The sequence below is a fragment of the Podarcis bocagei genome (assembly GCF_964188305.1).
Source record: "Podarcis bocagei genome assembly, chromosome: 5".
In the NCBI taxonomy this organism is placed as follows: domain Eukaryota; kingdom Metazoa; phylum Chordata; class Lepidosauria; order Squamata; family Lacertidae; genus Podarcis; species Podarcis bocagei.
Window position 1 is genome coordinate 58,997,589 of NC_138129.1, and position 23,628 is coordinate 59,021,216.

The window sequence follows — 23,628 nt, forward strand, 5'->3', positions numbered from 1 at the left end:
GGTGGAGTGTTTTCCTAACTATACACACATTTTGCTTAACTTGGGGAATCTGAGCAGAAATACAGAGGATTATCACCATCACAGCATTAGGGCCCATCTTGTAAAAGAAGATTGCTTTGAATTTAGCTATCTAGAATTTGGATCAAGAAACAAAAAGCAAAATGTGTCTCTTCTCATTAGCATGTCTCTGAAGATTTCAAGCTTGCATACAATACATATACATTAAGGATTTTATCAAAATTACAACTTCCTCTTATCCCTGGTGAGGTGTTGAAAGTTGAGGTGTGCTGGGAATGGAGAGACCTTCTTGGAGCAATGGACTGCGGCAGGGATGGCTAACTTCTGGTCTGGGGGCCTGACCCACAACCCCTCTCCCACAAATTTTCCGCCCCCTCCTTAAGACTCCACCAATTTTAAATGCTTTTAAAGTAACCTCACTGCTAGTATAAACCTCTTCATGCACCCCTTCACCCTAATGAAGATGCAAATCAGCTCTACCTCGTCAGCAGAAGGTAGGAAGAAGGGGGGATCTGTGCCTGCGTGTCTTCTGCATGTGAAAGTGTAAGGTGTTAAACTCACTTCAGATCACACCCACCAACCCCAAGAAGGTTGGCTAAGGGTGACTCTGATCCTCAGGCTATAAAAGCTTAGCTGCCAATGGACCAAGAGGAAGTAAGGTTTGCAGGATGGGACTCCTCTTACATTTAGATCTCTTCATTTACTTTGTACGTGAATAGAGTAGGTAAATTAATGATGGACCCATTACATACAGTTTGTAGTAGTGGGCTGCATGGTGGCCTCTGACCTCCTGATAGCTGAGGTGCTGTTGCTTACCAGGAAGGAGAGTGGAAGGGAACAGGAGGCTGGCATAATCCAAATGCACCATCAGGAGCACTCTGCTGGTGCATTTGCACCACACTAAACTCCCTGCCACCTTGCCCCTCCCCCTCTTCTTCCTGGTAAGCAGCAGTGACAGTGCTGTTAGGAGGTCAGGTGAGCACCACCAACACATCACACTGTCTGCTATTACCAGTTTGGCTCCAAGTGTCTCCAATGCACAAATGTTCATTTGACCCAGAACTTTATATGCAGGTTTCTAACTTCCTTTATAAGCGTGTCCAAAATTATTCTAAGTGCTGTTTATTTAAAATATATAATAATAAAGATGATCATAAGTATTACTGCAAGGCTGCGTAGAAGATTCATACTTCTTTCAGAGGTACGGTACACTGTGCAGGCTTATTTGCAAGTAAATCCCCTTTATTACAGTGGATCCTACCCCCACATAAATATGCCTAGGGCTTCAGTCATTTTCTTCAAAACTACTGCATTAAAATGCAGTTGTCCTGTTTATTTTCTTTTAGGGACATGGGAAGCTGTCTTACATTGAATCAGACCATTGCTAGATGCAGGTCTGCATCTAGCAGCTGCTATCCAGAGTTTCAGACGGGGGCATTCCCAGCCCTGCCTGCAGATGCTGGTGACTGAACCAGGGACCTTCTGCATGCAGAGCAGATGTCCAACCACTGAGCTGTCGCCCTGAAAACAGGCTATTAAATTACCAAATTGTAAATGCTGCCAATTGCATACAAGTTTTCAATGTATGCCTATTTGATAAACGTTACGAATGGAACTGCTATTAGTTCAAGAAACCTGTTTAAAAAACCCATTCTGAAGACACCAGTGCTAATCAGATGCTCGTTACGAGGAAACTCATTCTAGCCATCAGGCTGTGTTTGACTGGATGCTTTCCTTGTCCTGCACTCACCTTCGGCAAAGAGCATTTTGCTCCCATGAGGTTTGAGCACATGGCAGACTATTGTCTGGGTGATGCTGACTAATCTGTTAGAAGTCTCCATCTCAGAGGAGATGGACAAAATTCTAAACTTGGCCAAGTGACATTATAACTGCAAGGAATTGTTAGATACAGATAAGGGTCTACAGAAATGCTCTTTGAAGGGTGAAAAGTTATTATGTCCTAGTATGGACAGTTTACATTTCATCAATGAAAATTAATGATAGCAGATGGTCTCCTGTTAGTTGAGGATCTCTCTTGAATATTCTGAATGAGACACTATCAGCACTTAGGTGACATCCCCTCCAGCTAAGGTGAGGGGCAAAAAGGCCTTGGAGTGCCAGTCATCAGATGGAGTATCATACTTCGCATGGGCATAGCCAGGATTTTTGTTAGAGATAATAATAATAAACATCTGGTGGAAGGGCATTCCACAGGGCAGGCGCCACCACCAAGAAGGCAGAACCTCAGTTTGCTACATATTTTTATTGATTTTTATTGATTTAGGTGGCAGCTGCCCCTCCTTGTCCCCCCCCCCTTGGCTACGCCCATGCATGGAAGCATGCTGTGTATCTGTTATTGTTGCTGACATCTCTGGTTCCAATCTTCTGCTGAGTGTGTGCTGCACAAGTATGAAACCACTATCGTATTTGTTGATATGCAGTGGTAGTTTTCAGTAAGTGCATGCACAGGCAGGCATAGAACAATGAAATTTTGAAACTCCAATATGATGGTGACTGCAGTACTAACAGGCAGGAGTTGGAGTTAAATGTCAGCCAGTGGCAGCGTGTTCAAAACTTAAGAACTTTGGACCCAAAGTTTGGAGCCATGAGAGGTGGTGGACTCTCTTTCCTTGGAAGTTTTAAAGAAGAGTTTGGATGGCCATCTGTCATATATGATCTAGCTGGTGTTTCTGCATTGCAGGGGGGTTGGACTAGAATCAGCAGTTCTCAACCTGTGGGTCCCCAGATGTTGTTGGACTACAACTCCCATCATCCCTGAGCTGTGGCCTTGCTAGCTAGGGGTGATGGGAGCTGTAGTTCAGCAACATCTGGGGACCCACAGGTTGAGAAAGGCTGGACTAGATCAGTGTTTCCCAACCGGTGTTCCGCGGCACACTAGTGTGCCGCAAGACGTTGCCTGGTGTGCCGTGGGAGGGAGGCGGGCGAGTCGGGCGGCGAGAGGCGGGGCGGCGGCGGCGAGGAGAGGCCGCCCAGCGCGGGGCTCTCGCCGTCTGCCTGCCTGGCTGCCTGCGTGGCGCTGACGTCACGGGGCTGTAACGTGCCCCACATAGGCACACGCGGGGCGGGGAGCGAGCTCCCTCCCACATCCCATTGCCGGCTCTGCACCAGGCGGTAGAGCTCGGCAAAGTCGCCGCGCTGGAAGGCCAGCAGCGCGCGCGCCTTGGCCAGGCTCTGCCCGCCTGCGCCTCCAGGCACGGCGCCTCGGCGTCGGGCGGCAGCGAGCCCAGGAAGCGGCCCAGCCGGCCGGGGTCGCCCGCCTGCAGCAGCGCCTCGCACACGCACGAGACCTGCTCCGCCGAGAAGCGTGGCGAGCGCGGAGGATCGGGCGCGGCGGAGGCCAGCCCCGCGCTGGGAGAGGACGCAGCAGCCGTCGCCAAACCCGATCCTCCTCCTCCTGCTCCGCCGCCGTCCTCTGGCTCTCGGCCGGGAGGAGCCTGCGGCGACGGGGCGGGCGCCGAAGTTGGCAGAAGTTGGCGCGCATCCTCGGCAGCGCCTTCGTCCTCCTCCTCCTGCCTCTGCTCTCCTCCGGCGGCGGGGGCGCGCCGCCCTCCCCGGCCGTGGGGCTCGGCGGGGCCCGCGGGGAAGGAGGCCATGTTCGCGGCGCGTGGGATCGCGGCCCCCCTCGCCCGCCTCCGGCCCGCTCCCCTCCCCCTGCGCGCTGCCCTAGCCGTGCGGGTCTCCTCCCCCTGCGCCGCCGTCCCCTTTCCACATCCTAGGAGCCGCGGTCCGCCTACCGCCCCCGGGCCGCGGCGCGGCTCCCAGCCCGGGCTGGCCTCCGCCTCCTGGGATGCGCGCCCACCCCCGCGGCCCCCCAAACTTCGGAGCAACTCTCCAGACGCTTCTCCCCCGCCTCGGTCTCCCTCCTTTCCACTTCTCTTCCCCCCTTCCTTCCCTCTTTCTTTCTCTTTCTCTCCCATCCGCCTTTCCTTCTATTAACTTTCCTTTCCCCTCCCTTCGTCCTTCCTACTTTTACTCCTGGGCTCCTCCCCCCTTTGCGCAGCCACAAATCAATCTCTCTCTCTTTTTCCCCCTCTCTCTCTTCTTTGCTCAGACGCAAAAAAGCGCCGCTTTTTGGAAATCCGGACTGCTGTCCCCGCTGAAACGATACTTTAAAAAAGGAAGAACCCACTGGCTCTTATTTCTGTTTAAAGCAGTAGATCCCGAACTCTTTTGGCCCACTGCCCCCTTGGTTCCACATCCCCCAGTGTCCCCTATGCTTACTCTATAGAAAGCATTACAGGGGTTAACGCAGCTCGCTAAGGAAGATATTAATAGAATTCTGCATTTGGGGGGAGACCCTAACAGTCATCTACCATTACCTTCTATGCTGTTACTATTTTTTTATATTTTTTTACATAAGTAAAAAGTGACCTTACCCCATCTGGCATGGTGGTGTGCCTCGAGATTTTTTTCATGAAACAAGTGTGCCTTTGCCCAAAAAAGGTTGGGAAACACTGGACTAGATGAAGTCCCTTCCAACTCGACAGTTCTATGATTCTATGAAAAGCACTAAAACATTCTGTACAAGACCTACCTTTTTTATGTTAGTATTTTGGAGAAGAAAGCGTACCTTTGCAGGAAGCATCATAGAATAGGTGTGGTCTATTGTACAATTGCAATATCTACCTTAATAATAATTCATTTGTGTGGAAGGACAAAGTTTGTCGCATTTGATTGTTATTGACAGAATTTGTTGTGACTTATTTGACGTCAAGTACACCCAATATATTTCAGTATATCCTTAAATATAAGCCACACACCATAAAGCGATCAATCTTTGTCAACTACTAGGACACCATAAAAGTGATATATTATGGTTATATTATATCTATGTTATACAGCAACAGATGGGAGCTGGAACAATGTTGTTGGCCTTGTAATACATAGTGGCAAACATTATTTAACGTGTTTTCCTCTCAGTGTTATTACCTAAACAAGAGATTATTTAAAACAACAGCAAATTACATTTTCTATATAACAGTCTGTGTTAGTTGACATACTTGATTTAGCTTGCTAGGTGTGCATTGTATCCAAAATGCATATAGGAAGGTGTTAACTATAATGCACAGAAAGCACAGGCAATGAAGCACTAACTACATTTTATGTGCAAATGCATTTATATAAGAGACCCCATCTAATATAAAACAGTCTTAGGAGAGGGAAGTGGTAGCGAGAAAGGAGACCCTGACTTTTCCTTGTCCCAAACCACTCCTCTTTCTCATTACTTCTCCCCTCCCCCGCAACGTCTCAAACACATGTTTGCCTTGAGTTACAAGTAATCTGATTTAGCTGTGAATTGCAACTATATTTTCTACATGTTTATACAGTATTACCATACCCTGCTTGGTAATCCTGTGACATTTTCAGCTAAGACCATAACTTCTTGCTAAATCAATTGATCACAAATATGCATGTGCCTTTAAGGGACAAGCAACTTGAAAGTTAATTTTGTTTCTTTAATGAAAGGAACGAAGTTGGGTAGATCATGCTACGGTTCGCTATCCACTAGCTTACCTTGAAACAACCAGTGGTAGAATCAACATTTTCAGCATTCTCATCAGTAACTCCCCAGGAAACTGGAAATAGCTTATTTCCTATAAAATAAGGTGAATCAGTTATTTGAACATATACACATGTATCTCTTTGTTGAACCACAGTTAAAATGTGCTAAACTCTTTACTGCTACTTTCATCTCAAGGCGTATCATTTCAAATGATGGAGAGACATGAAAATCAATAGGATGAGATAGCATTATGGCTTGGGGGGGAATAACATGGTTTCTCTCACAGTTAGATAATTCAAAATAATGAACCCAGTCTTTACTGCACTAACTTGAAAAGGTTTTCAAAAGCAATCAGATGAACACCATGTGTTTAGTATGACAGACAATCTGAATACAGAAACGAATTTGGTCTTAAGCGCTGTTAGGAGAAATAACACTAAAGCTTCTGCCAATCAAAGACATCTGTCTATATCTCTACTAATATCACAATGACCTGAAGGATAGTTTACATTAATCAAACTTAATCCTGAAAATGAAGCGCAAAACAAGCTATAAATAAGGGTATACTTCTGGCATCAAACACTACACATTATTTTCTTTTAGCTTAATGTTTACTCTGTATGAATGACACCCCTTGGAATGAAATTCAGTTTTCAGTTACCAGTAACAAATAATTTATGTCTGGATATACAATACATTCAAAACAGCAACACAGCATTCCTATTATATGCCAAAAAAACATTCAACAGCCTATTTCTCTCTGGCTTGTTCAATGTTTCCAGTTTATTCTGAATGGGCAAATCCGTACTGTTAAACAGATGAATTCATCAGATTGCTCGAACAGCTGGAATGTATTTTTGAAATAATTGAATTTTGTGCCCTGATTCCAGAATAGTATTTTGGCTACAAACCAAACCACTGACCTTGAAGCGTTTCCCCTAAAACCTTATTGAAATTGTAGGGACTGCTCTGGGGTAAATGGCTAGCTGTGGGCATAACCTTTTTACATACTGTAAACCTGTTGCCACCAAGACAAAAGAATTTAGTTTTCATTAAAAATTAAGACACCCAAGCGTACCAGAAATGCACCTTAAAGATGTTAGGAATCATTTATCCTGCAGTTTCTTCTCTTCCAGAATCTAACATTTTATGCTCATGTTGGTGTTAGTTGTGAGATCCTTGTGATACCTGTAGCTTTATAGTCTATATAGCCAACATATTTAAAACTCTAAAATGAGCAATTCACGTTCTTTCCTACAAAGAGTAACACTAGAACCAGACAACTTGCTTCACAGATTATCATGTTCTGCACTGTGACACACTGTTTTATTTCCTATTTCGTTATGTAACAAAGACCTTTTTAAAAATACACCGCTGCAACACCTGCTTATGTCACTGACCTGCTGAGAGAGGCGTCTGGTCCTGAGGAAGAACCCAAGGAGACATCCCACTATGACGGATAACACGGAGAGAATGAGCAAACCATTTCTTTTACACACATCCTTGACCCGTGCCAGCATTGCATCCAAAGCCACTGCCATGCTGTCCTCAGTGCTCTCTGGAAGAGAATCAGCATCCCATAGAGAAAGAGACCTCACCAGCCTCTCTTGTTAGAATAGCCAGCTCTGGCTTGGTATAGATTAGATCAAAGCGTTTCTAGTGCTGCTTAGCTGACCTGCAATGTCACCTCTTCTGCCAATAGCCACCAAGCATGTAGCTGGCATTATTTCCAAATTAATACCAACAATCCTATTAGTGACTACATCAATAAGAACCTGGAAGAAGATTACCGACTCTGGAAAATTAGAACAGAGTAGAGTAGTACTTTTGAAACAAGAGTGATCTCTAGGCAAAGCAACACCCTATATGAAAAGCAAGCACAATTTGTTATAAGCTCAGTTTCAATGTTAGCTATAAAAGGAACAGAAAAGGGTATGCAGCCATTCAAGCGCCGGGTGAGTAATGCTGGATTATCACAATAGGACAGACATGGGGAACAGACTGGACTTCTTTAATCAGGTTTGCTTTTCACTATTAGTATCAGGATGAAAAGGGCAAGTGCACCTGTAAATGCATGATTTAAGACATATCTTAACCAGTAAAAATGCATATAGAGGCTACTGACAAAAACTGGCATTTGCGGTTAGTTTGGGAGAACAATAACATTAACTCAATAACCATCTTCAATTAAAGCAAGAGAAGAATTTGATTTATGAAGATTATCAGCCACAAATATGGCTCACATTTTTCAAAGGGTTTGCCTCACTTATTTAGACAATGATTACTATGGCATTTAGGGAGCCTCTCCTGTAAAAAGTATTTGCTGTTATTTTCCCCCTCCCCCACTGGTAGCCATTCAGCAGAATTATTCCAGTGGTGAGGTGTTTTTTTTTATCATCAGCCTTGATCAACAGAATATTGGAACACACAAGATACCTGCGGGGACAAATCCCTCATCTCTGTGCTGAATTGGATGCTGTTTAATACAGTTCTTAACAAGCACACTGTCTAGTCCTGACCAAGCTGATTCAATATCTGGTGAATGCCTTATTGCATCCTGAAAGCAGTGGTAGTGCGACCACTCTATAAGGGCACATTCTCAATTTATGTAGCAACTACAGTGGTACCTCAGGTTACAGACACTTCAGGTTACAGACTCCACTAACCCAGGAATAGTACTTTGGGTTAAGAACTTTGCTTCAGGATGAGAACAGAAATGGCACGGCGGCAGCGGGAGGCCCCATTAGCTAAAGTGGTACCTCAGGTTAAGAACAGTTTCAGGTTATGAACGGACCTCCAGAACGAATTAAGTTCTTAACCCAAGGTACCACTGTACCAGTCAGTTGCTAATATCCCCTTTTCGGAAGGGGCTCAAGAGGGACGTGGTGACTTTATTCCAGACGTTCTTGGCGGAAGCAATTGCCTAGACCAGCCTTTCCCAAGCTTGGGTTCCTAGATGTTGTTGGACTACATCTCCTGGCAGCCTCAGCAGCATGGCCAATAGTCAGGGATTATGGTAACTGTAGTCCAGCAACTTCTGCACCTTTGCCAATCTGGGTTCAGGCTGGTGTTTGGGACTGAAGCAGCCTTGCTTGCCCTGACCAATGGATTGTTATTGTGAGAGGGACAGGGGAATATTATTTTTGGGTATCCTCGGATGCAAGTTGATGTGGTTCCCCTCCTACTTGCAGGGAGCGCAGGCCCTGGGTGTCCCAAAAATCACTATGGAGTATATGATGTATATGCAAATGTTGATGCACAGCCGCTATTGCAGGGTGATTAAACATGGGAGTAGCTTCCTTTCCTTCTTGCACCATGGCACAAAAACATGCATTTTTTTTTGCCCTTCCTCCTCGCCTCACTCTCACTTCAGATGCTCCAAGTAGTTTGGTTGCGTAAAATGACAATTTTTAATGTGGTTGTGGTTATTGTAACAAAATGATTTTTTTCCGGGATGTGTGTGCTGATACAGCCCCTTATCAAGGGCGCAAAGGACCCTCGATATGCCTCCGCACATGTTTAAACATGTCACACAAGATCAATGCTTTTCAGCAGATAAGATGCTTGTGCATCACGTAGGTTTCCAAATGGTGGGGAGAGCCTACAGATAAGCACATAAGAACAACCTGCTGCGTCAGGCCAAGGGCGGGAAGAGGACTAGCGACCACCACGGATCAGAAAGGGGGGTGTCGCCGCCAAGCATTGCAAGGCTCGGTGGGCGCCTTGACGGACGTCTGTGGATGTAGCCGGATGACGAAGGGGCCGCCGCTAGCGGAGCGCTCATCGGAACTTTGTGGCTGCCGTCGAGCTTTTATTATTAGCAGGAGCAGCCAGCGAGAACGGTGCTCCCCGGAAACCTCCTGGACGCCAGCCTGGAAACTGGGTAGCAAGCTGCCGGCAGCGGCCCTTGCCCGCGGAAACCTGCTCAGCAGCTTCTTCCCTGCCCCGGCAGCACGAAGTGCCCAAAGCCTCTGCAGTTTCAGGAACTGGGAAGCTGAATGCAGGAAAAGGGGTCTCGCGTTTGCCATGACGGGGGGTAGGCTGAGTGTCCCGGACCACCAAGTGGTCCCTAGCCCTTTCCTCCTCCGAGGCTGCGGCCTACAGCTGCCGTGCTCTTGCTTCCTCCTCCCAGGGAGGCCGGAGCTGACTCCTCCCAGAGGCGGCGCAGGAGTTGGCTGCGGCGCGGAGGGAGGAGGAGGAGCTGGCGGCGGCCGCACCGGGAAAGTGACGAGCTCAGCATGGCGACGGCGGCGCTGCTCTTCTCTCCTTGGCCCCGCTTCTGCGGGGCGTCTGCCGCCCTGCTCCCGCCTGCCCTGGCCGGGCCGCGGAGAAACTACAGCCAGGACGGCTCCGTCTCGCAGTATTTGCACCGCAGCCTGGTGCCCACCATGCATTATCAGAAGAGCCTTCCCCGGTAAGGTGGCGCTTCCGCGGCGGGAGGAGGAGGAGAGGGCTGGGCTTGGCCTGAGGCGCCCCCGCTGCCGGCCAGGTTTCTTGGCAAGGGCGCCTCTAGAGCCAGTTTGGTTCCTGGCTCCGCCTCCTTCCTTCTGAGCAGGGCGGTGCTTTTCGGTGCTCAGCCTTGCCAAGATGGGAAGCGGAGCGCCGGTCTCTGGAGCATGTGCAGAGGGCAGAGTGGCTAGTGTCGGGTTAGACTAGAGTCTGGGAGAGGCCAGAGTTCAAATGACCGCCCGCCACCCCCAACCTCGGCCGCGAAGCTCGGTGGGTGACCGTGAGCTAGTCACTCTCAGTCTAACCTCCCTCTCCCACAGGGTTGTTGTGAAAATAAAATGGAGAGGAGGAGGAGAACAACAACCATGTGCACCGCCTTGAGCTCCTTGGAGGAAAGATGGGATATAAATATAATAAATCAATACATGCAGGGCTTTACAGGGAGACGGGAGACAGGGCACGTTATAATTAAGCTGGGCGTTGAAGCATTTCTAATTAGATGTTGCCAAATCCAGGACACAAGAGACCTTTATTAAGAACCCCATTCGGTGAAAAAGAGAATGCTGTAGGATCCCAGTTCTCCATCACGGTGAAGTGGGAGATGGAAACGCTGCATTTTTTGACAATCTCCCTTCAATGCGAGTCTTAAAAGGTACAGGTGTGTTTTCACATCTGGACCTTTCAGCTGTAGCCCAAGGAATACAGTTTGCCTACCCTCTGAGAGGATGTCACAAGCAGATCAGCGAGGGGGGAGGGGGACATTACCTACTGGATTTTGAACTCTTATCATCCCTGCTATCTGACCATGCTTTCAGAGGCTGATGGGAGTTGGAGTCCAATAGCATCTGGAGGGCACAGGTATCCCACAGGTTTTTTTAATAACTCAGACAGCCACCCACTGGAGGGCTTCCTCTTTGCCTGAAAACTCCAGGTGTCTCTCCCCCTGCCCTCATAGCGCACCTAAACAAGATTGTGCCCTTTTACTCAGTGTTCAATCAGTCAGGAAACACTATCACCCCTGGGTTACATTCATTAACTTGACATAGATAAGATCCCATGGATTGACTCACAAAATTACATTGCATGGATAGAAATGGTACAATGTTTCAGTGCGTACAGCAGCGAAAGGATTTGCTATGTTAATGTGATCTGAAGAACGTTTCCTTATGTTAGTTCCTACCCCTTTCAAAAGCAAATTAGTTCTGGAAGAGGGCACAGTTCCATTGCCAGAGAGAAAGGGGAGAAGCATATGTAATGCAGCTGGTAATGCAAAGCCTTCTGCCTTCATTTAGGCTGAGATAAAGGTACAGTATGTAGGTGAAAGGTCAGTGCTAAAAGCAGGGCGTGATTTTCATGATTGCCATCTATATTTAAATTTACACTAATATATTAGTTCCCTCATGCTTCTTTGCCTACTTTATGAGTACCAGGCGAAAACATATGGAAAAGTTTGGAGACAATGAAACTGTTTCAGCTTGTTTGCTTTGTGTATTGTTTGCTGTGATATACTTCTAAATAAACATATTTAGGATCAAACTGTAAAGATAATAGTTATATTCTTAGTGTGCCTAAGTACCAGAGAATTCAGTGAAATCTACTTTTCTTTGGATTGTGACTAATATGTTTTAGAGGTATATTTGTCATATATCAGTTCCTTAAAAGCAGGTAAACTCCCAAATTACAAAAATTGGTAAAAGATCTGGAGATCTGGTGCCCTTTAAATATTAACATAAAATATTGCAGTGCTTCTGTTCAGAGTTCAGCTTTTCCAGGATAGTCCATTTCATCTCCTCCCTGAGAATGGTCAGTTTTTTGTGGCTGTTTTTTGAGCTGTAGATTCAGGTAGGTAGCTGTGTTGAAATAAAAATAAAAAAATTGTCCAGTAGCACTTTATAGACCAAGTTTGTTCTGGTATAAGCTTTCGTGTGCATGCACACTTCTTTTGAGCTGTTGTTTTTGATTCCCCCTCCCATTTAGGTTTTCCCTGCTAATTTTTTTTTCGGGGGAGGGGACTTTAGCAATCCTTGGGTTTCCCCAAGGCTTTGTTGAAGGTATGTTATTGGTTTGGCTATGTGAATATTGGCACTTGAAAAACAAGTTTGCTATTTGTATATACTAGGAAACTGTGTATTGTACCATAAACTTTAATACAAGGTAATGAAAATTCTCTGTAGCTTTCAGAACCTTCTTTATTTACTCTTCTAACTTCAGAGCAGCTAATTGGGATTTCAATAATAGCTATGGGAGCTGTCATCCAGAATGTCTGGAAGGTACCAGGCAAAGCCTGATCTAAACAGAAATGGGGTCAGTGTACAAAAGGTTAATGTGTAGTTAGTAAGGGATTATTTTAGACTGAGGTCTTTTCATACCAGCATTTAACTTATAATAAATTGCTAGGGAAAACTACTTATTACACAGAACAGTATTATTCTTGCCTTTTCCTTTGGAATGTTTAACATGGTGTGGCCTTATATTGTTTTGCTTCTCTTCTCCTGCCTTATTAGTTTGCCTATTCCAAAACTTGAAGACACAATCAGAAGATACCTAAATGCTCAAAAGCCTCTTTTAGATGATGCCCAATTCAGGTAAGAAAAAAGAAGAAACCAAAGACAGTATATATATCAACAATAGCAATGTTGAAGGATTATGTACCTCTGTAGGGAGGGAGTTACACAGTTTCGGGGCCACCACAGAAAGGACCTTGTCTCTCAGGCCCACCAGTAGCATCAGCCTGGCAGGTGGGCATATGAGCACAGCTTCTGAGGCAAATCTTAATACCTTGGATCCCGAACGCCTTGCAAGTCAAACGTTTTGGCTCCCAAATGCCACAAACCCAGAAGTGAGTGTTCCGGTTTGCAAACATTCTTTGGAACCCGAATGTCTGACGCAGCTTCTGATTGGCTACAGGAACTTCCTGCAGCCAATCAGAATCTGTGCCTTGGTTTCCAAAGGTTTTGGAAGTCGAACGGACTTCTGGAATGGATTCTGTTTGACTTCCATGGTATCACTGTATTCTAGGAGACTTGTATTGGTCTTTTAGAGGACATGGGCTCAAGCCATTGGTGGCTTTAAAGGTCAAAATCAACACTTTGAATTGGATTCAGAAACACAACCTGCAACCAGTACGATTGGTACAGAATAGGAGTTGCATTCTGTGATTACTGTGCACCATCTAGCAACCAAGCAGCAGCATTCTGCACCAGTTGAAGTTTCTCAACTTAAAGGCAGCAGTCTGCCCACAGTTGTCTGTCCTAGATGTGAATAGTGTGTTGATTACTGAGGCAAGGTCTGATCTCTCTAGGTAAGGTAATAGCTTGCATTCTCAGTAGGAAAAAGGCGCTCCTAACCATAGATGTAACCTGTGCTTCCACAGACAGTGCCAAGTCCAGGAAAACCGCCAAACAACAAATGTAGTCGTTCAGGAGAGTTCGATCCTGTCTCTTTAGCCAGATAATTCGGCTTCCGCACCCAGAGCACAGGTGTCTTGCCTAGATACAGTTTTAACTAATTGCCCTCATCCAGTGAAAACTGTTTCCAGGTACCTATTAAGGTTTCACAGTCTCCTTGGGATTAACAGCTGAAAGAAAGAGGTAGAGCTAGCTGTCATCCACATATTGGTGACACTCAACCTCTGGGTGAGTTCTCCCAGCACTTTCATATAGGTGTAAACCAGCCTGGGGGACAGAATAGAACCTTGATGCCAAAGGCCAAGGGGCACAACTTTCTGGGACTGATCCTCCATGAGGGACTGGCACCAACACAATAGTGTGCCCCCCGTGCCAACCCAGCAAGATGGCCCAGAAGGATTCCATGACTGATAGTAGTGAATGCAACAGAGAGATTCAAGAGGATAAATAGAATTGCACTCCCCTCGTCCAGTTCCCAGCATACAACACCCAGCAGGAAAACCAAGGCTGTTTCTGTCCTGAATCTGGGCTGAAAACTGGACTGAAGTGGTTTTTTAAAAAATCAGTATTCTCCCAAGATTGCTTAGGCTCACACCTGAGTGGCAGGTGTGAGCCTAGAACATCAAACCCTCCATGAAATATTAACCATTTCTAAAATGCAAGTCTTCAAACTGTAGACTTCAGTTTATCCATATCACACCAGGTTGCCTGAGCTGACAGGTATCTATGACAACATAGTAGCACAGTGCACCAGTCCAAACTACAGTGGTGCCTTGCAAGACGAAAAGAATCCGTTCCGTGATTCTCTTCGTCTAGCGGTTTTTTCGTCTTGCGAAGCAAGCCCATTGACGGATTAGAGGATTAGCACTATTAGCGGCTTTTAGCGGCTTATCAGCTTATCGGATCAGCTGATAAGCGGCTTAGCGGCTTAGAAAAAGGGGGGGGGGAAACCCCGCAGGAACTCGCAAGACATTTTCGTCTTGCGAAGCAAGCCCATAGGAGATTCGTTTTGATAAGCACCTCCAAAACGGAAAACTCTTTCGTCTAGCGAGTTTTCCGTCTTGCGAGGCATTTGTCTTGTGGGGCACCACTGTAGTTCTTGTATCCTCACACATCCAGCATAGTGATTACAGAACCTTCTTCCAGTGTAGATCCAGAATGAATCAACTTCAGCCTTTGAATTAACAACAACCTTTCCTCATTCTTAGCCAGGAGCATTTGCAACATCAAGGGTGGGGAAGGGAGGAGTCATACCAGTCCAGCCACACGGGATGCTTTTCCTCTTGACTCTCAGAAAGGCATCACAATTTTACTTAATTTCTCTCTCACTCTCTCTTTTTAAAGGAAAACTGAACAACTTGCTGTCAATTTTAGGGATGGAATTGGTAGAGAATTACATGAGCAGTTGGTTGCACAAGACAAGCAAAATAAGCACACTAGTTATATTTCAGGTAAGGAAGTAATTGTGAAACCTGCTTTGCATTCTTGGTATCTGTTCCTCAAACTGCTTGCTTGAGAACAGACTAGAATTTGGCATGTTAGAGGGCACACTCTGATCATTAACTCTTGCTGCAGCTTGCTTACTTGCATGCATCTTTTGAATGTTCAACTTTTGATTCTCTGTGGCATGTCTAAATTGATGTCATTAAAGTTCATTCACACCTGCAAGTCACCTGGATGCTTTAGCCAGCTAAGTGATAAACAGGCATGTTTAGCATTAACCTTAGTTATCATTAACCTTAATTTCAGGTTAATGAAGCTGGATACTCCCTGATTTGAAATGCTCTTGACAATGTTACAATGAGTACTCCAAAACAACTGACTTATCTTTTCCCCTGAAATAGCAAGATGTCATGGAAACATCTTCACTTGGCAAGTAATGTTGACCCAGACATATTCTTTAAAGTACAGACAACCAGAATCAATGTATCAACAACATAAAAGGTGCATGGTCCCTTGATCACAGCACCATTTAGGCACTTATGGTTCTGAAGACTTCATTCCTCAGTGTCTTGTTTCTTGGTTTACAAAGTCTAATATGGACTTCTAATTCCATAAGAATATGATGTCTTGGACAAAAACGTCATTTTATGCAGAGAGAGGGAGAAGTGGTTGCATAGGCAGATTCCTGGAGCTGTGTTGATGGCTCCAGCGTTGGAACTTGAGGTCATGGCTAATTGCTAGGTCACTGTGCATGCTGAGGGCCTCAGGTTTAATCCCTGGCATCTCTAGTTAAAGGATTTCAGGTAGTACATAGGCACCACCTCTGCCTGTGACGTTGGAGAGATGCTGCTAATTGGAACAGACAGTAGTGAACTAGATGGGTCAGTGGTCTGACTTGGTATAAGACAACCTCTTGTATCTCATCTCTTGCCTTGGAAAGTGGCGATGAAGGAAATGGGAAGGAAAGCTTACTGCTACAATAAAATATCCTAAGTTGTATCCAGTGTAGTACTAAGTGAATGTTCCATCAGTGCAAGGATCTCTGCTTGTGCAATGGAACAGTCTTCCCCTTTGTGCCCCTTAAATTTGTTTTAGGGGTTCCCCAAACCTCTGGAGCAGATTTGGTGAGGGTGCAGTGTGGGTGGATGGGATAAATTAGTTGAATGCCCCCTGTGTAATTCTTAAACAGAAAGCACAATGAAGGGAAATAGTTGCTGCAGTGATCCAATGAGTGACTCAAACCACATGTAAATCTATTTCAGGATGTCGAAGCAAGTACCACCTTTGGAGAATCCAGCCTAGTCAATATTATAAAATTGCTTGCCTTTGAGAGGGCAGGCAGGATGACAGAGAGAGAACAGCATTTATTTTATCAAAGAACAAGAAAGATGAAAGATGCAGACAGCAAGACCAGAGAATAAAGAAAAGGAGACGGCAAATTTAATAGGACAAAAATGGTTGAGAGAGAGACAGAGGCAGAGGAAAGAAAGCAAGAGGATGTCTATAGTGTTTAGGTTAGTGATTTTTATTAATTTAGCCCCCAAAGGCGTGTTGTTGTTGTAGCTTATAAGGATGTTGGTGGAGAGCAGAAGTGTTTATGTACAGAGCAAACCTGGTATCTGTAAATTCCACCCATATTCTCCACTATTGTAATTTCTCATCAAATTAGCTCACTGACTACTGAGTAGTAGCAATGCCTGACACCAAAGATAGTCTGCACTGCACATAAATGAATGTGAAATTAGTGAGTGTGAACTGTAATACTTTCTTTTCCTTTTTTGATACTCAAGAACGTTAAAATGATGTTGAAGGTGAGCCAAAGGGCGATGTCCATGCTATAGCCATGGATTTAAAGGGTCTTCTTCTTTTTCTTTGGTGATCACTTGTGGCCGAGTAAGATTGTCTTCCATAAACATGGTTTTAACAATGAGTTCGTAAGTGACTGTGGAGGCCAATTCTGGACCCACACGTCCTTCCACAGTGCAGACATTGGTTCTCGAGCGAGAGTTGAAAAGGTTCTACACTGAATATGGCTGACATTCAAATGTGGGGAGTGGGGGGAATTGACACGTTAGTTCTGCTGTTGCAGTTGTCATGTGAAAGAGGAAAGAATCCTGTTCTCTTTTTATTCATTTATTCATTCATTATTCATTACTTGAAAATGAAGTAGTGCCTGACTATTCCTGCATTGCAGGGGGTTGAACTAGAGTACCTGTGGGGTCCCTTCCAACTCGACAGTTCTATGATTCTAAGACATTCATCTATTTTTTATTTGTCTGTGATGAATAGGAGAATGAAAGGTAAGGGTCTCCTTTCCTAGTAAACAGGCAGTGACCTAGTTGATGTTGGTACAGGGATAAGTGGGCATTTGCAGATGAAAGAGCAAATCATTCAAGCCTAATGGCTGCAAACAATTCAAGCCATCACTACACAACATAGAGCTGAACTATTCTGCAGTGAAGGTGTAAGTGTTGCCCAATCCCCTGAGGACTGGAATTGGTGGGCTAAATATGTGCAATATCATCATCATCATCATCAAACCTTTTATTGGCATCACATAGAAACATCCAAAACAAATCAATACAGAATTACCACTTCCCCAGTGGCACAAAACATTTGCTAAAAGAAAGGAGGCAGAGCAGTCTCTTGGTCTCCAGCGATATGTGCAATTGCCCTCCATCATTGCCACTCTTTTGTCATACGTATCTCATACCATGGTTGCTTGTATATAAAACATACAGCTCATTGGTTTTGTCGATACCTGTGGATGATTTTCTTAAGTACTTACTGAAGTAATTGTGTGTGTGTGTGTGTGTGTATGCATATGCCTGTTGTATTATTACTATTTTTTAAAATAAAATGGCTGATAACACACACACATATATAAACACATGAAAATTTAAAATTGAAGACCATCCACTAACGATTATGGGAAGATGTTTTCTTAATTGCCTGGAAAAGCCTGGCAGCATGGGAAAATTTTCAGCAGGCGTTTAACAGTTGAAACGGAAGGTGGCTTCTGCATCTCTGTTGGCAGAGCATTTCACAGGACTGGGTCACTTCCTTACCTAAGATTTAAATTTGGCTTGGGCTTTCTCTTGAATGCTTTATGACTGAAAGAGGGCATGCTAAACACTAACGGGAATGTTCAATTTTACGTTTCCCTAGGCTTTTTGTTGTTGTATTGCTATTTAAAAACCACCCTGCTGTAAACTTTGAATGTTACTAAACTATAAAACTGAAGAATTTTCAAAGCATCAGCTTGAAAATTATTCTAATGCATTTATGTTACTGCTTGAACTGTGTCGAGTGTTGCCTTTCATCTCCCACTAAAATTTACTTTGCAGCCCCTGTATTTGTGAAGAAAAACCACAGGTTTTAAGCCAAGTGTAAAATTCAGTTACTTTAGTGGCTAGAATGAAGAAAGGGATTAGACATGAAACCTTGGCTGAGCAACTGTGAATTGTTGCAGAAAAGAGGACGAGGAAGGAACAGAAAAGGTAAAGGAAGATGGTGAGGAAAGAGCAGAAGTGGATAGGCAGGTAAACAAGTAAATGTTCTTTCTCTCTTCCCCCTTCCCTCTCCCAAGAGGACACAACACAATGGTATGTCAAAGAGGAGAGCAAATTGTGAATGGATCGTAGATGCAAAATTGTAGCCCTCAAGCAATAAACATAAAGGATGCATGTTAATTCCACAAAGAAGAAATCAGAGGGTGCTATATTTTGGATTGCAGGAGCTTAGAAACCTAGCGTGTTTACCATACCTCCTGGCCCACAAATTAAAAAAAGAAGGTCCCTCTCATAAACATTTGCCCACATTTCATGTTTATGAGCCTTGTTTGTCTCGTGGTCTTTCTGTTGATCTGTTCTGTCCCCCTCTCGATTTTAGGTCCCTGGTTTGACATGTACTTACGGGCACGTGAATCGGTGGTTTTGAACTTCAATCCGTTTATGGCTTTCAACTCTGACCCCAAATCTGAATATAACGACCAGCTTGTGAGAGCGACTAACATGACAGTTTCTGCTCTGCGTTTCTTGAAGACTCTCAGGGCTGGCTTTTTAGAGCCAGAGGTTTTTCATCTCAACCCATCCAAAAGCGACACACAAGCTTTCAAAAGGTTCATTCGGTTTGTGCCTTCCTCTCTCTCGTGGTTTGGTGCCTATATGGTGAATGCCTACCCACTAGACATGTCCCAGTACTTCAGGCTTTTTAATTCCACACGACTACCTAAGCTCAGCAAGGATGAGCTGTTTACAGACGAAAGTAAGCGGCACTTATTAGTGCTTAGAAATGGAAACTTCTATGTGTTTGATGTTCTAGATAGAGATGGGAACATAGTGGCGCCTTCAGAAATTCAAGCACACCTAAAATACATCATTTCCGACAGCAGCCCCGTTCCAGCCTTCCCTCTTGCTTGCTTGACTAGCGAAAACAGGGATACATGGGCACGGCTGAGACAAGAGCTACTTGAGAATGGCAATAAGGAAGCTTTAACAAAGGTGGATTCCGCAATCTTCTGCCTGTGCCTCGATGACTTTCCAATTAAAGATCTCAACCACTTGTCCCATACCATGCTCCATGGTGATGGAGTCAACAGGTGGTATGACAAATCCTTCAACCTTATTTTAGCCAAAGATGGCACCGCAGCAGTTCACTTTGAGCACGCCTGGGGAGATGGTGTAGCTGTACTCAGATTCCAAAACGAAGTGTTTAAAGACAGCACCCAGTCGCCTGCGATTGCTCCTCCATCTCAGCCTGCTGCGGTTGATTCTGCCGCAGCTGTACAGAAGCTGAGCTTTAAATTGAACGATGCCTTGAAAGAAGGAATTACCAAGGCCAAACAGAATTTTGATGCCACTGTGAAAACGCTGACTCTGGAGGCCATTCAGTTTGAAAAAGGAGGCAAGGAGTTCCTAAAGAAGCAGAAGCTGAGTCCTGATGCCATAACACAACTTGCCTTCCAGGTGGCTTTTCTACGGCAATATGGCCAAACTGTTGCCACCTATGAATCTTGCAGCACAGCAGCATTCAAACACGGTCGCACTGAAACCATCCGTCCTGCCTCAGTTCATACAAAAAAGTGTTCAGAGGCTTTAGTCAGGAATCTGCCCAAGCACAGCGCCGCAGAACTGCAGCAGATGATTGCGGAGTGCTCCAAGTTCCACAACCAGCTCACAAAGGAAGCTGCTATGGGTAAGTGGCAAGGTGACTTGCGAAGCCGCCTCACTCAGTTCGTTTTTTAGCATCGGCTGCAGTCCCTCTCCCCGGTGGCTTCAGTCGAGGTAGACAATGGGTTCAGAGCAATTTTCACCTTGACGCAGAGTGTCTTGCTGGACCTTTGCATCACATTCACTCACACAGCTAGCGTGTTTGAAGAGTTAAATACATTCCCTGCATTTAAATAGTGTTTTGAAAAGACTTATCCAGAATCTGACTTCATTATAGGAATGTTTGAAAAATACTTATTTGCAATATGCAAAACAGCCTTTCCAGGTACATTTTATTTTTATCCTTGTGTTACTGTAGTGAGCTGGATCTAAAGGTGCTTTTCTATCCACGACAAGGACTTGTTTCTGTAAAGGCTCCTGTAAAGGAGGTTAGGGAGTAATTACCACCAATTCGTCCATCCCATTTCCCAGGCTATTCTGAAAGGTTCCTCTGGTCCTCTGGAGAAGATTTTCAAATGACTCCCTTGTTTTTGGTACTCCCTTGTTTGCTTGAGTTTCTACTGCAGCCTTCTCAGCCTGGTGCCCTTCAGATGTTGTTTGATTACAACTCCAATCAGCTCCCCGAGCCAGCATGACTGATGCTTGGGGTGATGGGAGTTGTAGTCCAAAATATCTGGAGGGTACCAGGTTGGGGAAGCGTTCTCTACTGCAAGGCCTTTCAGCAAAGAAAAAGGGCAACTTTGGATAGTTTGGTTGTGGTTTTAGTATTTGTTTGCACAAATGAGAAATATGTGCACATATTTTGGCACAATAGCGCTTTTATTTTTTTAAACCAAACAAGAGCACCTTGTCTATTAACTTTGTGGCTTTGGAAGTGGAGTTAAGCCAGGGGTAGGCAACCGAAGGCCCATGGGCCAGATGTGGTCTAATCGCCTTCTCAATACAGCCCATGGACAGTCCAGAAATCAGCATGTTTTTACATGAGTAGAATGTGTCCTTTTATTTAAAATGCATCTCTGGGTTATTTGTGAGGCATAGGAATTCGTTCACCACCCCCCCCCCCGCCCCCAATATAGTCCAGCCCACCACATGGTCTGAGGGACGGTGGCCCAGCCCATGGCTGAAAAAGGTTGCTGATCTCTGAGTTAAGCCATAAATACAGGCATTGTTTTCTGCAGTGTCATTCATTACTGCATTTTGTCTTGACAGGTCAGGGATTTGATCGACACTTGTACGGCTTGCGGCATCTGGCAGAATCCAGAGGTATCCCTCTGCCAGACTTTTACCAGGACCAAGCTTATGCCCAGATTAATCATAACATTCTCTCCACAAGCACTCTGAGCAGTCCTGCTGTGAATATGGGTGGATTTGCACCAGTGGTGCCTGATGGCTTTGGTGTCGGATATGGAGTTCATGACAACTGGATTGGATGTAATGTTTCTGCCTACCCAGCTAGGAACGTGCAAGAATTCCTCCAGTGTGTATACAAGTCACTAGAGGATATTTTCAATGTTTTGGAAGGTAAACTTGGTAGCAAGTAAGACACAACAGGGCTGGTCTTCTGAAATGAATCTTCAGTTCAGAATTTCTGTACAGCACCTATTGCTTTGTAATTCCTGGGGAGGGGGGGTTTGAAGCTTTCCAGGGGAGAAAATCATGAAATTGATTCTGTATGCACAGCTCATTCTAATAATAATGATTATAAAATAATTCTGCCTTTGTGAGAACATGTCTTTGCTGACAGATACCAGAACAGTCAAAGTTTCCAGGTTGCACGAGGTATGGCATAGTCTTTGTTCCTCAAAAATAATGTATGTGGACTTACAGGACGCAGACTGTTAACTTAATATATAGCTAATGCTCTTATCGTCATTCAGATGTATCAGACCAAAGCCCATTCAATTCAGCATCTAGTTGGTATTCATAGGCCAACTGACTCCAACACTGGAGATGGCACTGCAGCCGTCATTACCAGTAGCCATTGATACCCTTATGCTTCATGAATTTGTCTAAATCCTCTCTAAAACTATTCAAGTGAGTGCTATGGCTACATCTTAAGGTAGCAAATGTGCTATGTGAATAAGTACTTCCTTTTGTCTGTCCTGACTCTTCCAATATCCAGCTTCATTAGATGACCCCAAATTCTAGTGTTATGAGATGCTGCGTAATTTCATACACCTCTATAATGTTGTTTACCTTTTTTCTAAACTAAAAAGCTCCTAATGTTGTCACATTTCCTAATAAGTGGGTTGTTCCAGCCCAATGATAAATCTTTGTTGCCCTTTTCTGAACTTTTTCCAGCTCTACATCCTTTTTGAGGTGCACGGATGACCAGGAGTGTATTTGAAGTGTGGTTACACCGCAGATTTGTATAATGGTGTCATGTCATTGGCTGTTTTATTTTCAGTCCCTTTCCTAATGATCTCTAAAATGATATGTTAGTTCAGACTCAGGGATCTGCCCTCCATCTTCAACAGTGAATACAGATGCAAAGAATTAACTCAGCTTCCTGTAATCTTTTTTTCTTTCCTTGTCTTGAAAGGTTATCTGCCTCCCTAGTCTTTTTGTTGTTGTAGCTTCTAATGTATTTAATTAATTGTTTTGTCAGTCTTTGCTGGGATGGCATGCTTCTTTTTAAAATTCCCCATTGTCTGCTTGCATTTCTCTCCCCCCCCCCCCAATTTTATGTTTCTTCTGTTCATTTGAACAAGGCTTCCATTTTCAGAAACTTCTTACCTCTAACAGCTTTCTTGATTCTGCTAGTTAACTACACTGGCATACTCTCAGGCTCGGTGGTATCAGTGCTATTTTTCTAGAAAATGAGGTGCCAGAACTCACCATGAACACCTCCCTTGTCCTTTTACTGTATAATGGCAGTGGCACCCACCTGACAGGTGCCGGAACTGAGTTTCAGCCCTAAATGTTCCCATGTAAGAATCTAAATACATGCACATGAAATATATGTATTTTAAAGAACAGCTGCCTTATTTTTGTTGATCAAGCAGAATGTTAATCTAAAATGTGCCTTTGTTGGAAACCATTTTGCTTCAGAAGGTTTAAAGTGAAAATCAAATGTGAACTGTTAGCAATCTTCCATCAAATATTCAGATGGTTGCAGAATGTACTTTTATTATAATAAACACTCTAAAAAATGCTGGCCTGGATACTAATGTTACTTGCATGAACTTCAACTTTCCCATCTTCCCCTCCCTTCTACAGTCATCTGCATCCCTCACCCCAAAAGCCTCTCTAGAAGGCCTGGGGCTGCACCTGAACGATATGGAATTGTATTATTAATTAATATTGTTTAGTTAGCTAACCTTGGAAATCTAATTAGATATATCCAATAGCTTCTTAAGATTTCAAAATACATTTCTAGGTATAAGGCACTTGCAATTATACATAAATGTGAGAGAAGCCAAGAACTTTAATGCCAATAATAGTTATTACAATAGGTGAGCGAGTATCTTTCCCACCCTCCTATGAAAGCTCTTGGGCCTTACATGAGTAAACGTTAATCAAATTCTTTGAAGAGGCAATCCCAGCATTAACCTAACTGTAAGCATGATTAAAAACTAGTATATTTTTCTGCATAAATATTCTTATTTGCATTTAT

General features: G+C 44.4%; 2 protein-coding genes across 4 annotated transcripts in view; one reads left to right on the forward strand and one right to left on the reverse strand.

Annotated features, from left to right (window-relative positions):
• Positions 1–8,669, reverse strand: part of SLC1A7 (solute carrier family 1 member 7) — a 42,237-nt gene extending 33,568 nt beyond the window's left edge. The window contains exons 1-2 of the mRNA XM_081195402.1: positions 6,943–8,669; positions 5,554–5,633 (exon numbers count right to left, since the gene is read on the reverse strand). Coding sequence (XP_081051528.1) covers positions 5,554–5,633; positions 6,943–7,083 — 221 coding nt within the window. The 5' untranslated portion in view covers positions 7,084–8,669. The remainder of the gene's footprint in view (positions 1–5,553; positions 5,634–6,942) is intronic.
• A 1,045-nt stretch (positions 8,670–9,714) lies between these two features.
• CPT2 (carnitine palmitoyltransferase 2) lies at positions 9,715–23,166 on the forward strand. 3 transcript variants are annotated; one of them, XM_081195411.1, is made up of 5 exons: positions 9,715–9,956; positions 12,496–12,576; positions 14,743–14,849; positions 18,733–20,037; positions 21,222–23,166. In XM_081195411.1, the coding sequence occupies exons 1-5, from the start codon at positions 9,781–9,783 to the stop codon at positions 21,551–21,553; spliced, it is 2,001 nt and encodes a 666-aa protein (XP_081051537.1). In that variant the 5' UTR covers positions 9,715–9,780; the 3' UTR covers positions 21,554–23,166. The 3 variants fall into 3 exon arrangements, with proteins under 3 accessions (XP_081051537.1, XP_081051536.1, XP_081051535.1); XM_081195410.1 differs by lacking the exons at positions 9,715–9,956; positions 12,496–12,576 and adding an exon at positions 16,104–16,355; XM_081195409.1 differs by lacking the exons at positions 9,715–9,956; positions 12,496–12,576; positions 14,743–14,849 and adding an exon at positions 17,543–18,383.
• Positions 23,167–23,628: the final 462 nt, after the last annotated feature.

Excerpts from the sequence above, each read along its gene's own strand:
- CPT2 (XM_081195411.1), top strand. The coding sequence starts at position 9,781 with ATGGCGACGGCGGCGCTGCTCTTCTCTCCTTGGCCCCGCTTCTGCGGG. Across the intron at positions 9,957-12,495 it reads TATCAGAAGAGCCTTCCCCG|TTTGCCTATTCCAAAACTTG; the intron begins GTAAGGTGGCGC and ends CTGCCTTATTAG. Across the intron at positions 12,577-14,742 it reads TTAGATGATGCCCAATTCAG|GAAAACTGAACAACTTGCTG; the intron begins GTAAGAAAAAAG and ends CTCTTTTTAAAG.